The sequence below is a fragment of the Ranitomeya imitator genome, chromosome 4 (assembly GCF_032444005.1).
Source record: "Ranitomeya imitator isolate aRanImi1 chromosome 4, aRanImi1.pri, whole genome shotgun sequence".
NCBI classification, from domain to species: Eukaryota; Metazoa; Chordata; class Amphibia; order Anura; family Dendrobatidae; genus Ranitomeya; species Ranitomeya imitator.
The window spans coordinates 637,467,719-637,481,291 of record NC_091285.1 but is presented as its reverse complement, the minus strand read 5'-3'; the positions used below and the strand labels follow the sequence as shown (position 1 = coordinate 637,481,291).

General features: G+C 46.8%; 1 protein-coding gene across 5 annotated transcripts in view; it reads left to right on the top strand.

Moving 5' to 3' along the window:
• BRD4 (bromodomain containing 4) overlaps positions 1 to 13,306 on the top strand; it is a 71,574-nt gene extending 58,268 nt beyond the window's left edge. For 3 of the 5 annotated variants that reach the window (XM_069766831.1, XM_069766834.1, XM_069766836.1), the window contains 15 exons: positions 4 to 402; positions 1,085 to 1,213; positions 1,432 to 1,644; positions 1,742 to 1,935; positions 2,482 to 2,804; positions 3,510 to 3,620; positions 3,703 to 3,755; positions 5,816 to 6,110; positions 6,202 to 6,882; positions 6,962 to 7,071; positions 7,158 to 7,317; positions 8,061 to 8,188; positions 8,490 to 8,689; positions 11,535 to 11,736; positions 11,821 to 13,306. In XM_069766831.1, the coding sequence (XP_069622932.1) occupies positions 4 to 402; positions 1,085 to 1,213; positions 1,432 to 1,644; positions 1,742 to 1,935; positions 2,482 to 2,804; positions 3,510 to 3,620; positions 3,703 to 3,755; positions 5,816 to 6,110; positions 6,202 to 6,882; positions 6,962 to 7,071; positions 7,158 to 7,317; positions 8,061 to 8,188; positions 8,490 to 8,689; positions 11,535 to 11,736; positions 11,821 to 11,892 (3,270 nt within the window). In that variant the 3' untranslated portion in view covers positions 11,893 to 13,306. The remainder of the gene's footprint in view (positions 1 to 3; positions 403 to 1,084; positions 1,214 to 1,431; positions 1,645 to 1,741; positions 1,936 to 2,481; positions 2,805 to 3,509; positions 3,621 to 3,702; positions 3,756 to 5,815; positions 6,111 to 6,201; positions 6,883 to 6,961; positions 7,072 to 7,157; positions 7,318 to 8,060; positions 8,189 to 8,489; positions 8,690 to 11,534; positions 11,737 to 11,820) is intronic. The other 2 variants (XM_069766832.1, XM_069766835.1) reach the window with 1 other exon arrangement.
• The last annotated feature ends 267 nt before the right edge of the window (positions 13,307 to 13,573 follow it).

The window sequence follows — 13,573 nt, the reverse complement described above, 5'->3', positions numbered from 1 at the left end:
TAGAAAGGGGTTAAAAGGAAAGCTGACACCACGACTCCAACCGCCCATGATCCGCTCCATGAATCTTCTCCGCTTCCTAGTGACCCTAAGCCACCCAAGCCTGCGCCGCGGCGGGAGAGCGGTCGCCAGGCTCGGCCTACAAAGAAGACTGAGGTGCCTGACTCCCAGCTTCCCGCGCCTCCTGTCTTACAAACTGCTGCAGGTCCAGCATCTATCCCAGCAAATAGCAGCACCAAAATCTCTGAGCAACTGCGCCATTGTACCGGAATCGTCCGGGAAATGTTTGCAAAGAAACACACTGCCTATGCCTGGCCATTCTATAAACCAGTGGATGTGGACGCTCTCGGGCTACACGACTACTGCGAAATCATCAAGCATCCGATGGACCTGACTACCATCAAGGTATGGGAAAATGCCGTCATATATTGTCTCCCACTCAGCTGTCATGTCCCCCTAATCGTGATACACCTGTGGCTGTTAACTAGTTAAATACCACAGTCAATCTGACAGCGGCATTTAACTCTCAGAAAGCGGATGCGCAACTTGGCTCCGCCCATCGGCACACCTGTCACATGATCATGGGGCGCTAATAGGTTGGCATGACAACCTGGGGTCTGCAGGAGACCCTTGTGGTTGTCATTGCCGAATTGCTATGAGAAAGCAGATGAGCGTTTTTGTTAGGCATAGCTTCGCTGCAGCCCTGCTACGTGCAACACTATCGATCAGAAGATCGCAGCTTCTAGTCTCAAATGGAGACGACTGAAAAAGTCAAAAAATAAAATGTTACGGTTCTGGGAATAATGGGAGCAAAGAATGAAACTGCAAAAACTGAAATACCCCTGATCGTTGAGGGGTTAATCCTCGCTGTCAAATGATGGAATATTGACAAGATTCCAATAGCCCCACATGGCACTAGCCATGGAATACAGCTATGGCTACACCTGAGAAATGACTGCCAATCTATAAGGCTAGTGTCTGCATAACACTAAGCACGTGTTACCTGTAATGTACGGGTCAGATATGTCCCCGCTCTGCCTTTTTTTGGCACTGTTTGTGACCAGCTAATGTCTTTTGGTTGCCACAGGGCAAGTTGGAGAATACGGAGTACCGAGATGCCCAGGAGTTTGCCGCTGATGTGCGACTTATGTTTTCTAACTGTTACAAGTATAACCCACCAGACCATGAGGTGGTAGCCATGGCCCGAAAACTGCAGGTAAACTTTGGGGTGATGATCAGCGACTGGGGGGCAATTTGGACAGGAATGTGTGTCAGTAGCATCTGTGTATGGGGTCCCTAGGAGTATGGAAATGGGGAACTTGCCTAAGTGGAGCATGCATTGTGAAAATCCATTGCTTGCAAGAGCTGGGGCCAGTAGGTGTTACACTGTTATATTTGCTTTCCATAATAAAGAATCTTTTTTTTCTTTTTAAGGATGTGTTTGAAATGAAATTTGCCAAGATGCCGGATGAGCCTGAAGAAACCCCTGCGCCAGCACCGTCACCAAGCCCTGGTCCTCCTGCTCCCTCCATCAAAGTTCCCTCTCACATCTCTAGCGATAGTAGTAGCGACAGCTCTTCCGATAGTGAAAGTAGCTCCGATAGTGAAGAGGAGAGAGCGCAGAGGTTAGCGGAGCTTCAGGAGCAGGTGAGCACAGAAAGGTCATTTTGCTCCGTCCTGACACTTTCCTGCTGGGAAGTAGGCAGCAATAAGGGATTTAACGCCTCCTGATTTCTTCTTGTAGTTGAAAGCTGTACACGAGCAATTAGCGGCCCTCTCTCAGCCGCAGCCAAACAAACCAAAGAAAAAGGAACGCGAGAAGCGCAAGGAGAAGCACAAAAGAAAGGAAGAGGTTGAGGAGCCTCGTAAGAACAGAGCTCGAGAACCTCCAGCTAAGAAACCCAAGAAAAGTGCTCAAGCGCCAGTGGGAACACCAAGGTACGATACTAACCCTAGAGAAGCCCGGCCAAGGGTTAAACAACGATCAACTGGTTTCCATTTAAAACTGTGACTATGACCTTTAATGTGGCATTGTCTGAAATCCACTGCAAAATGTAAAGTGTTCTCCACTTTATTATCCTGGAGTCCACTATTAATATTGGATGCAAGTTTCGCAAGCAAAAGTGAGAAAGATCCAAATAATTTCCAATCTCTAAAACTTGTGTTTCCGTTAGTGCTGGGAATATCCCTTTAAATAAACTTATCTTTCATGATCAGGGGGGCAAAGGGTGTTTTTTTTTTTTTTTGTTTTTTTTTTTTCTCCCAGAGGGGTGGAGGGTGGGGTTATAATTATATGTCTTTACATATTAAATCTAAAAATAAATACAATGATTTATATTTTTATATATATATTTATGAGAAATGAATAATAATTTTTCTTCCCCCCTCCACCTGCATATACGTATTTCCTTTCAGAATCCCTTTCCTTGCCTTGTTCCGGTGATGGTAATTTCATGTTTTTGCCTCTTCCTTTTGTCATGATAGTGTAAAGAAAGAAGCGCCCCTACCAGTGGCCCGCCCTCCCCGACCCGCACCACCACCCGCTCCCTGTGAGTCTTCAGAAGAGGAAACGCAGAGATGCCGGCCCATGTCTTACGAGGAAAAACGTCAGCTGAGCCTGGACATTAATAAACTTCCAGGGGAGAAGCTGGGCCGTGTAGTTTACATTATCCAGTCCCGGGAACCATCCCTTAAAAACTCAAACCCAGATGAGATTGAAATAGACTTTGAGACTCTGAAACCGTCCACTCTGCGAGAACTGGAGAGATACGTCACCTCTTGCCTGAGAAAGAAGCGGAAGCCTCAAGGTGAGGTCATCTGTAACGGCAGCATGCTCCTGGTGGAGTTGTGCAAGCTCCTGGTGGAGTTGTGCAAGCTCCTGGTGGAGTTGTGCAAGCTCCTGGTGGAGTTGTGCAAGCTCCTGGTGGGGTTGTGCAAGCTCCTGGTGAAGTTGTGCAAGCTCCTGGTGGGGTTGTGCAAGCTCCTGGTGGGGTTGTGCAAGCTCCTGGTGGGGTTGTGCAAGCTCCTGGTGGGGTTGTGCAAGCTCCTGGTGGAGTTGTGCAAGCTCCTGGTGGAGTTGTGCAAGCTCCTGGTGGAGTTGTGCAAGCTCCTGGTGGAGTTGTGCAAGCTCCTGGTGGAGTTGTGCAAGCTCCTGGTGGAGTTGTGCAAGCTCCTGGTGGAGTTGTGCAAGCTCCTGGTGGAGTTGTGCAAGCTCCTGGTGGAGTTGTGCAAGCTCCTGGTGGGGTTGTGCAAGCTCCTGGTGGGGTTGTGCAAGCTCCTGGTGGGGTTGTGCAAGCTCCTGGTGGGGTTGTGCAAGCTCCTGGTGGGGTTGTGCAAGCTCCTGGTGGGGTTGTGCAAGCTCCTGGTGGGGTTGTGCAAGCTCCTGGTGGGGTTGGCCATGTTCCACTTATGGGTCCAATATTGGTGTCATATATTGGGGAATACATGTGGGATGACTGATGTCTTCTGGCCTACTCACTGCTTTTTCCTGAAGCTGCTGTTCTATTTCCTAGATAAAATTGAGGCTCCGATTTCTGGCTCCGGTAAAGGGAAAGGGTTCTCATCTTCAGAATCGGAAAGCTCCAGCGAGTCCAGCACTTCTGACAGCGAAGAATCTGACCCAGGTTAGATGACATATAAACTGTATGGGTACAGGAAAAGCTGTCACAGTAAACAACCTTATTACAATTTCTTCTATATTTACAGAAATGGCCCCAAAACAGAAGAAAAAGAGTCACTCAGGGAGAGAGTCCAGAAAGGTAATCCTCACTATAGAGAGCAGTAGACCAACCAGACTGCTCCCCCGACACATCTTGGCCACATCCATGACACAGTGAGGTTGTGGCTACCTAATCTTAAGACTCAAGGCCCAATTCATCACTTGTGATTTATTGAAGTCACTTTTTTTTGTTTTTCTTTTTTTGTCTCATAATATTTGCTGATGTTTTTTGCGCCAAGTTCTTAAGTAGCGGACTCGGTCCATGATTTTCTCAATCGCATTTCATGAATCTGTCTAAAAAAAAAAAATATCTGGAAATAAAAACAAAAACTTTAAAAAGAAAGATGACTTAAAGGGACACTGTCACCTGAATTTGGAGGGAACAATCTTCAGCCATGGAGGCGGGGTTTTTGATTCACCCTTTCCTTACCCGCTGGCTGCATGCTGGCTGCAATATTGGATTGAAGTTCATTCTCTGTCCTCCGTAGTACATGCCTGCACAAGGCAATCTTGCCTTGCGCAGGCGTGTACTATGGAGGACAGAGAATGAACTTCAATCCAATATTGCAGCCAGCATGCAGCCAGCGGGTAAGGAAAGGGTGAATCAAAAACCCCGCCTCCATGGCTGAAGATTGTTCCCTCCAAATTCAGGTGACAGTGTCCCTTTAAGTGTCTTGGCCGCACCGAGGGTGCCCTGAGCTCTTGGCCGCGCCGAGGGTGCACTGAGCACTTGGCCACACCGATGGTGCACAGAGCTCTTGGCCACACCGAGGGTGCACTCCGCTCTTGGCCACACCAAGGGTGCACTGAAGTTCCCTAATTTGCATACAAACTAACTTTTTCAAGCACTTGCCATTAACGGGTACAGAGCTAGGATGATTTTTATAGGGGCTAAATCCCCTATGTCACCATTCAGGTGATTTACAATGCTATTAAGGGGTGACAGACATTTTTTAAATGCTTGAATTTGCTCTGCAAATAATTTTTGCAGTTGGGTGTCATTAAAAATGTTGCACCGTTTGCCTTATACCGCCTCTTTGATGCACTTTCGAGTGTTTGCTGCAAAAATGAATTAACGGAGGATTAGTCAGTGTGCTCATTGAGATTTAAAGGGGTAGTGAGGGGAGCTAAAAAATTATTCTAATGGCCCAGCATTCATAAACGATAAATATAAGCTGAACAGTGCTGTGTGTAACCCTCTGAGTACCTGTAACTCCTTGTGACACTGGAGCTTCAGTGCTAGTAGCTCTGCAGACAAGGAGACATCATCAGGGAGCTGCTGCTACTAGAAGCAGTGAGCAGACCACATCTCCTGATCTGTAACATAACGTGCCATAATGGAGGGGGAGCAGTGAGGAGCAGCTCCTGGGTCACTCGGAGTTACAGGTACTCGGAGGGATACAAACAGCGCTGTTTTTGTTAACATTATTGTTTATGAATGCTGAGTCTTTAGAATTTTTTATCTCCCCGTAGTAACAAGGAGCCTGTAAAAAAACCAAACTGTTCAACATTTATAATTAAATTTAATAGCAAAAATAATGTAAGAAAAAATGCTCTAAAGATGGGCAACTTTCCTGCAGTAATGGACAGATAGATGAAGGCTGTTTTCCCACCTGCATGTGGCGTTCATATATCATAGCACCATTTTGTGTTGGATCCATCAGAAGACTGATCTGAACGGCAACTGTCAGACCCCAGTGACACGGGGTCCATATAACGGGGGACCATAGGGGTTCCTCTGGAAGAAGAATGGCTGATAGTCTTCTGAATGGCAATGTGAATATGACAAGTTTCATCCCTTTTCCAGTCGTGCTTTGTTTCCATCCCAATGGTGGTGTCACAAGATTTCTATATTCTTCTTCGTCAGATGATGGTGCTGTAACATCCGGCCATGACTCTAGCAGCATCCTTCTCTTCCTTGTAAACACGTGCTCCACCACGGGGGAGGGGAGCGATGGCGGTCATATTTTGTGTGGCCGCAGCTCGCTAGACTGCTCACTAAACTCAGGAATTGCAAAGAGGGACACAATGTGAATTTTCTGTGCACATTTGGCTCCAGCTCTTTGTTAATTTTTCGTTTGTTTTTTTTTTTTCCTACAGAATCATCATCAGTCCCACCCTCCTCAGCCGTCTCTTGCACCCCCTTCCAACGCCTTGAAGCCACCCTCCCCTATCCCTCCGCCCTCCTACGTCCCTCCTCCCAGCCTGGACGCGTCCCATCCATCCCTTCATCTTCCTCTCCATCCTGCTAGTGTTTTTGAAGCCGTCTCTGCTCACTACGGGCAGGCAGGTCTGCACATCCCGGCACCTGATCTTCCAGCACATCTAACAGGTGGTCAGCCGGAACGCATTTCGCCGCCTCATCTCAACCAACATGCTCTTGTTAGTCCGCCAGGTAAACTGCATTTCTGTCTTGCTCATACACTGACTGCACCAAGTGTAAGAACATGTTCTGTGACTGATCATATTTATTTTTTTATTTACAGCTCTACACAACGCCATGCCCCAGCAACCCTCTCGCCCTTCAAACCGTGCAGCTGCTCTACCCCCAAAACCTATCCGACCACCATCAGCTTCACCCACTCCACCACAGACGCATCACCAACCAGTCTCTCATTCCCACCACCACCATCCACAGCCCCCTCATGTACTTTTAGAAGATGACGGTCCACCGTCTCCCAACAGCGATCTCCATCCTTCCCCTATGCATCTAGGCCCTGCACAGATGGCGCTTTACCTGCAGCAACTACAGAAATCGCAGCATACTCCCGCTCAGTCTCCCCTGCAGCCGCTTCTCCCTTCTGTCAAAGTGCAAAATCAAGCCCCACTGACCGTCCCTCCCCAGTCAGTGCGTCACCTGCCGAACCTGCCTTACCCTTCTCCTTCCTCTTCCTCTATAAGCACTGCCCCCCAACCTACGCCTCCTCCTCCCCATGTGCATCAGTTACAGAGTCCTCCTGCAAAGTCCCAACAGCAGCCGCCAGGGCCGGCACCACCCTCCTCACAACACCCAGCTCTGCAAAGCCCCTTGGTTCCGCCGCACCAACAGCTGGCGCAACACCAGCAGCAGGCCAAGCAGCAACAAGTGATCCAACACCATCACCCGTCACCTCGGCAGCAGAAATCAGAGCCGTACCCCGGAGGTGAGAAGATCAGGGGCATGCCAGGTATTTGCCAAAGGGATGACCACTCATGAAGCGGGCCCTTCCTGTGCTACGTGTTATTTACCCGATTTGTTCTGTCCAGGTCACATGAGAGAGGCTCCATCACCGCTTCTCCTCCATTCACCACAGGTGGCTCCATTTGCAGGCATGCCACATCCACCGTCACCGCAGGCCATGCAGCCTAAGAAGCAGGTAAACCCGATTGCATCTTTGCTTTGTGTCTTTTTTTCAGCAGGTTTTCTTTTTACTTCTTCTAATCCACTTGTTTACTCCTCCAGGAAATGAGAGGATCATCAGTGTTGCAGCCTCAGCCACTCGTGGTAAAAGAACAAAAGCGCCATTCACCCTCCCTGAGGCCTGAAGGCTTCTCTCCTGGCATGAGGAGTGAACCCCACAAACTTCCAGAGTCGCTTAAAGGTTCCAGCCATGACCAACCCCGTGAGTGCAGATGTCACTTATGTCACACATACAAAGTATTTAGATTTTGCCCAGTGATGGCTGATCCTTCTCCAGCCTTTACTGTATGTTTAGAGATTCTCATCACTGAGAGATCAGAGACTATTCTTTGCTAGGTAGAATGGCTCCTTCTAGTGATGAGCAAACGTGCTCGGGAAACGCCTTATCCAAGCATGCCCGGGTGTTATCTGAGCGTGCTCGTATATTATGTTCGAGTCCCCACGGCTGCATAATTTGCAGCTGTTGAACAGCCTCAACACATTCATTGATTCCTTAACAAACAAGCAATCCCCCCCCACATGTGTTGAAGCTGTCTAAAATCCGCAAATCATGCAGCCGTGGGGACAGGAACATAATATACGAGCACGCCCAGATGCTGGGATAACACCCTGCACGCTGAGGATCATTCCAACACCCGGCACTGATGTCCTGTCAATGAGACTAAGAGCCATACAAGAGATCTGCCAGGCGTTGGATGGTGGCTTGGTGTGCAGGACCAATCTCTCCACTCAAGATGACCAAATTGTGTGAAAAACATGGACGCAGCATTACCCCTTTACTTTTTCCCCATCTCTTAAATTATCCCTTTGCGTCCACTTAAACCTTTTGCAATCCTCTACATCTCTTCCTAGTCTTGGGGACATGAGAGAGGGTATGATTGTGATGCTGGCTCTTCAGGTCTCTTGTTTGTATCAGCCGTAATACGTGACTTATCTCCTATTCAGGGCCAGAGATGAAACCGATTGATGGTAGCCGCCCTGTGCGATCCTCAGAGCAGAGCATCCCTCCTCAAGGAATACTTGAGAAAGAGAAGCAAAAGCAGGAGCCCAAGACGCCAGTGGCCCCTAAAAAGGTAATATGAATACAGATTTTTCAAAAGATTATTGGATTACCCTTCACAAAGCCAAGCCTGAGTCCAACACCACCATATTTAATGGACCTGGGAAAGTCACAGGGAGGGTGGAGGATAGTCAAGCGCCACCACCCGTTAATTATCCCATTCTTTCTTCATACTTCACCATGCTGCTTATTTTCTCTGCAGTGTAGATCCTGACAAATTAATGCAGTGTGCACAGCGCCTATGCGTGTTTGTGCTGTGCATACATTAACGTTCAATTCATGTTTCTTTTGTGACATGTCAAATTTTTCTCCAGGATATGAAAATTAAAAAAATGGGATCATGGGCGAGTCTAGTGCACAAGACCCCAGTCACCCCCACAGCAGCTGGGAAGTCATCCAGCGATAGCTTTGAGCAATTTAGGCGAGTAGCACGGGAGAAGGAAGAGCGGGAGAAGGCTCTAAAACTCCAGGCTGAGCAAGCCGAGAGGATGCGACGAGAGCAGGAGAGGATGAGGTAAGACTTCTACTGCTATCAGAACATCAGCGCTAAAAAAATGAAAATATGCCCTACAATGTGAGACTGGTAAAAAAAAAGCCCAGCAATGGATCATAGGTAAGTATCATTATTACTATACACAAGTCACTGAAGCAGCTAAAAAATAAGTCCTAGCCTTCCCAACAAGTTTCGCCTTGACAGGCTTCATCAGGGGGCTGGGGCAATAATGAGTTACGAAACGGGAAGTTGGACCTCTTAATGCCTTTGCTCTGTCTTTATTTGCTCCGAAGGAGCCACAGACTGCAGCCATGGCCAATCAGGGTAGACTAGTGCTAGAATTAGGATAGTTAGCATAAAACGTAGGAGTTTCATATTCAGAATTCTGATTACCGTATTTTCCTGCGTATAAGATGACTTTTTAACCCCTAAAAATTGTCCCAAAAGTCAGGGGTCGTCTTATACGCCGGGTAGGGGGGCACGAAGCGATCCTGGATGGTTCCCAGGGTCTGAAGGAGAGGAGACTCTCCTTCAGGCCCTGGGATCCATATTCATGTAAAAAATAAAGAATAAAAAATATGAATATACTCGCCCCTCCAATGGACCCTGGCTCTCAGCGCTGCAAGCGTCTGCCTCCGTTCCTAAGAATGCAGGGAGTGAAGGACCTTCGATGACGTCGCGGTCAGGTGATGCTTTAGGACATAAGACACCAATGTGTTTCTCTCCTGAAAAACTTGCTTGATTCTTTTTTGTTTTTTTGTTTTTTTATTACAACAACTTGCAGCTGGAAGGGTTCTCTAAAAAAATCTGTATGAGGGCTGATGTAGGGTGGGGTGGAGCTATGATTAACAGTGAAGACATTCTTATAAATGGGTTATCCTTGTTTTATTATCCCCTTTTTGTTTGTTTTTGTTGCCATAAATTTTACTGCTGATAAATGACTTTAGACGTGTCTCAGTTGTCGAGGAGCATGATTGTAATCAAACACACCTAACGTAAAATGTGAACAAAGAAATATATACCCTCACAAAAATCAGTGACACAAAGTGCATACTATCAGAAAAATATCAAAATTACATAAACCTAAGTAAATTGAAAAAAGTGCTAAGTGCAGTATAACAACAAATCTTTTTATAACAACAATAAAAAATAGCGTATATCATCAAAAGATAAAAATAGTAGTCGTAATACAAGAAAAATAAAAATACAGGTCGTAAAATTGTGTAATTAATAATAGTTATAGTAACATAGTTAGTAAGGCTGAAAAAAGACATTTGTCCATCCAGTTCAGCCTATATTCCATCATAATAAATCCCCAGATTTACGTCCTTCTACAGAACCTAATAATGTTACCATACCATGGAAAATATGTGTATCATGTAGTATTTGGAACATCAGAATAGCAGCACTGCATAAAGGTGTGATAAAACGTGCAGGAAATCATAAGGAAAAATTATAAAATAGTAATACAAGGGTAGGGGGTAACTCACAAAATAGTGTAAGCACGTTTGCACCTGGATGGCATCCACCCCAACGCGCGTTTCGGGATTCTTCCTTCGTCAGGGGATGGAAGGGTTTTCTAAAAAAAAAAAAAGCTGTGTAAGAGGGCTGATGTAGGGTGGGGTGGATCTATGGCTAACAGTGAAGACATTTATTGTAAAAAGGTTATCCAAGCTTTATTATCCCCTTTTTGTTTGTTTTTGTTGCCAAGAAATTACGGCCGATAAATCACTTTAGATGTGTCTCAGTTGTCAGAGGAGCATGATTGTAATCAAACACACCTGATCTGCTCACTCAGCTGCAGAGCAAGGCTGTTGACAGGAAGAAAAGAAACAATCTCCTCTGCTGACTTGGTACAACTGGGTTTTCTCCAGCTTCATGTTAAGGTACCGTCACACTAAGCGACGCTGCAGCGATACCGACAACGATGTCGATCGCTGCAGCGTCGCTGTTTGGTCGCTGGAGAGCTGTCACACAGACCGCTCTCCAGCGACCAACGATCCCGAGGTCCCCGGTAACCAGGGTAAACATCGGGTTACTAAGCGCTTAGTAACCCGATGTTTACCCTGGTTATCAGCGTAAAAGTAAAAAAACAAACACTACATACTTACATTCCCGGTGTCTGGTCATGTCCCTCTCCTTCAGCTTCCAGCACTGACTGAGCGCCGGCCGTAAAGTACAGCGGTGACGTCACCGCTGTGCTATGCTTTACGGCTGGCGCTCAGTCAGTGCGGGAAGCTGAAGGCGAGGGACCTGACCAGACACCGGGAATGTAAGTATGTAGTGTTTGTTTTTTTACTTTTACGCTGGTAACCAGGATAAACATCGGGTTACTAAGCGCGGCCCTGCGCTTAGTAACCCGATGTTTACCCTGGTTACCAGTGAAGACATCGCTGAATCTGCGTCACACATGCCGATTCAGCTTTGTCAGCGGGAGATCCAGCGACAAAATAAAGTTCTGGACTTTCCCCAGCGACCAACGATCTCGCAGCAGGGGCCTGATCGTTGGTCGCTGTCACACATAACGATTTAGTTAACGATATCGTTGCTACGTCACAAAAAGCAACGATATCGTTAACGATATCGTTGTGTGACGGTACCTTTACTCAGTTTTGCTTACTAATTCTGGAAGCTTTTACAGCTAGACATGGAAATTGACTGATGCAATCTGGAGCAGATCCAGGTACATTTGTCCATGATGCTGCTCCTCTGACAGTTGAGACACATGTCTCAACTGTTGTTTTTTCAGGCTGCAACCTATCCAGACAACCCTTTTTAAGTGTTCTTTTACTTAAGAGCATATCTTTTATTTCGGGAAGCTGGTTTATATGTACCTTGACCCTCTAATATAACTTGTTCCCTCTAGGTCTCGGGAAGAAGATGATGCTCAGGAGCAAGCACGTAAAGTTCACGAAGAGGCTCGTAGGAGACAAGAGCAGCAGCAACAACAGCAGCATGTGCAAAATACTCTTCCTGCTGCTCCTCCGCCTACACAAAGCTCTCAGCCGATCATGGATCAGAGAGAGATGGAAAGGAGGAGAGAACAGGAGAGAAGACGGCGACAGGCGGTAAGCTCCAAGCATCACGGTGTCAGTGCGTTTGGTGTAGATCATGCTTACAGCTTCTCATTTTCTTGTCCTTTGTTCCTGCAGATGGCCCCCTCTATAGACATGAATTTTCAGAGTGACCTGATGGAAATATTTGAACAGAACTTGTTCTCCTGAGACTTCAATCTTCGCACCGTCGCCACCTCCACCACTTTACTCCACTCAGCCCTGTCCCATGATTTTCACCTTCGAGGGTTTTTTTTTTTTTTTCTTTTTGAAAACATTTTTTTTTTAATGTCACTGCTGAGGGGCAAAAGGGACACCACCCTTACAAGAGACGTTGACGTTCATGCCCCTCATGTATTTTTATCCCAGCCTTTGTACATTGAAACGTGGAGTCTCCAGAAGTGTTGATGCGAAAGCGAGAGGAGACACATGACCTCAGTATGGATTATCGTGCAGTAAAAAACCTTCTGATTTCATACCAACCCCCCCTTCCTCCTCTCATGGCAGAGCAATTTGGAAAAGCAGAGACTCTCTGGGGTGGGCGGGGAGGGGTAGCAGAGGTTATCCCTCTATAACCCACTTTCTGTGAGAAGTGGGGGGGACTGGAGCGCTCTGCATTGAATGAGGTTCGCGCGCAAGAGACAGGCGTTTGGGTACAGTGCAAAGTGTGCTTGTTTGTGTCAGGGCGAAGAGGGGCCGCAGAACATTGCTAATTGTGTGCGCAAACAAATCGCTACGGCAAGTAGAGATTACCTGGTGTATATAATCCAAATGCCCTCGCAGCTCTTGGGAACCCATTTAGCCTTGTTTTATACTATTTCATCTAATCACCTTTTCCGCCATTGCACTTTGAGTCCAGTTATCGGGTACCAGGCAGAGATGCAGTTACGTACGTGCCGGAACGTTTTACCGAGCGCCGCGATTAGGCAAGATGTCACATTTACACAGCGGCCATTAGAGGAGACATCGTATTAGCGAAACGTGGTCAGTGTTCTGGGCGTACATCCGCAGACACGTGCATCATGTCCCGTACCCGATGTCGCTCACCGTGTACATGTCGGCTGCATTTCACATACAGCAATGACTGCTCCACGACAGCCCATGGTTTTTGTACACACATTTCTATGTGCCTGCAATGATTGTACTTAATTTTTTTTTTCTTTCTTTTTTTTTTTTTTAATATTGTATACATTTTCATGCTGTGTACGTGTGTGCGCGTGTATGTTTGTCCCTTGTACACCCAAATTGCTCTTGAAACTCAGGTATTAATCCCCCCCACCTTCTCTATACGGACGTAGAAAACGGCTCGGCGTGAATCCAGTAGAACGTAAGCAAAGCCTAGCGAAATAATAGTCGTGTCCCCCTGAAAAAGCCTAATTTCCCATTCTGCACATCCATTGCATTGTATATCGCTTTCCACGTGTACGTACGGGTGGGCCGTATACAGACACACACATGGAGTTGCATGGTTTATTACGTATTCTTATGAGTTTGTTATAAAACACCATTCTATGTAGTATTTTAATATCGCTCTGCTGGGCCGACCCATTTACATTACATTGCATGGCTGCCTTCACCGACCGCGAAAAATTAACAAAATAACAAAAAATAGAAAAAAAATGAAATAACCCTCCGTAGTCTACGTTTTCTCACCCAGCAAGGTCTTCTCCCATCGGTTGCTGCGCGATCCTATAGGAAGGGTGATGCGCTGCGAGTTCGGTCTCCGGCCACCGTGCCGTGTCCTTGTATTCTCACAAGGATACCGCACTTCAACGCTTGAGCGTCAAACCCGCGAAATGGGCTTTCTGGAGCGCGGCGCTAAACTAAAAAAAATGTTAACGTGCGTGTAAAA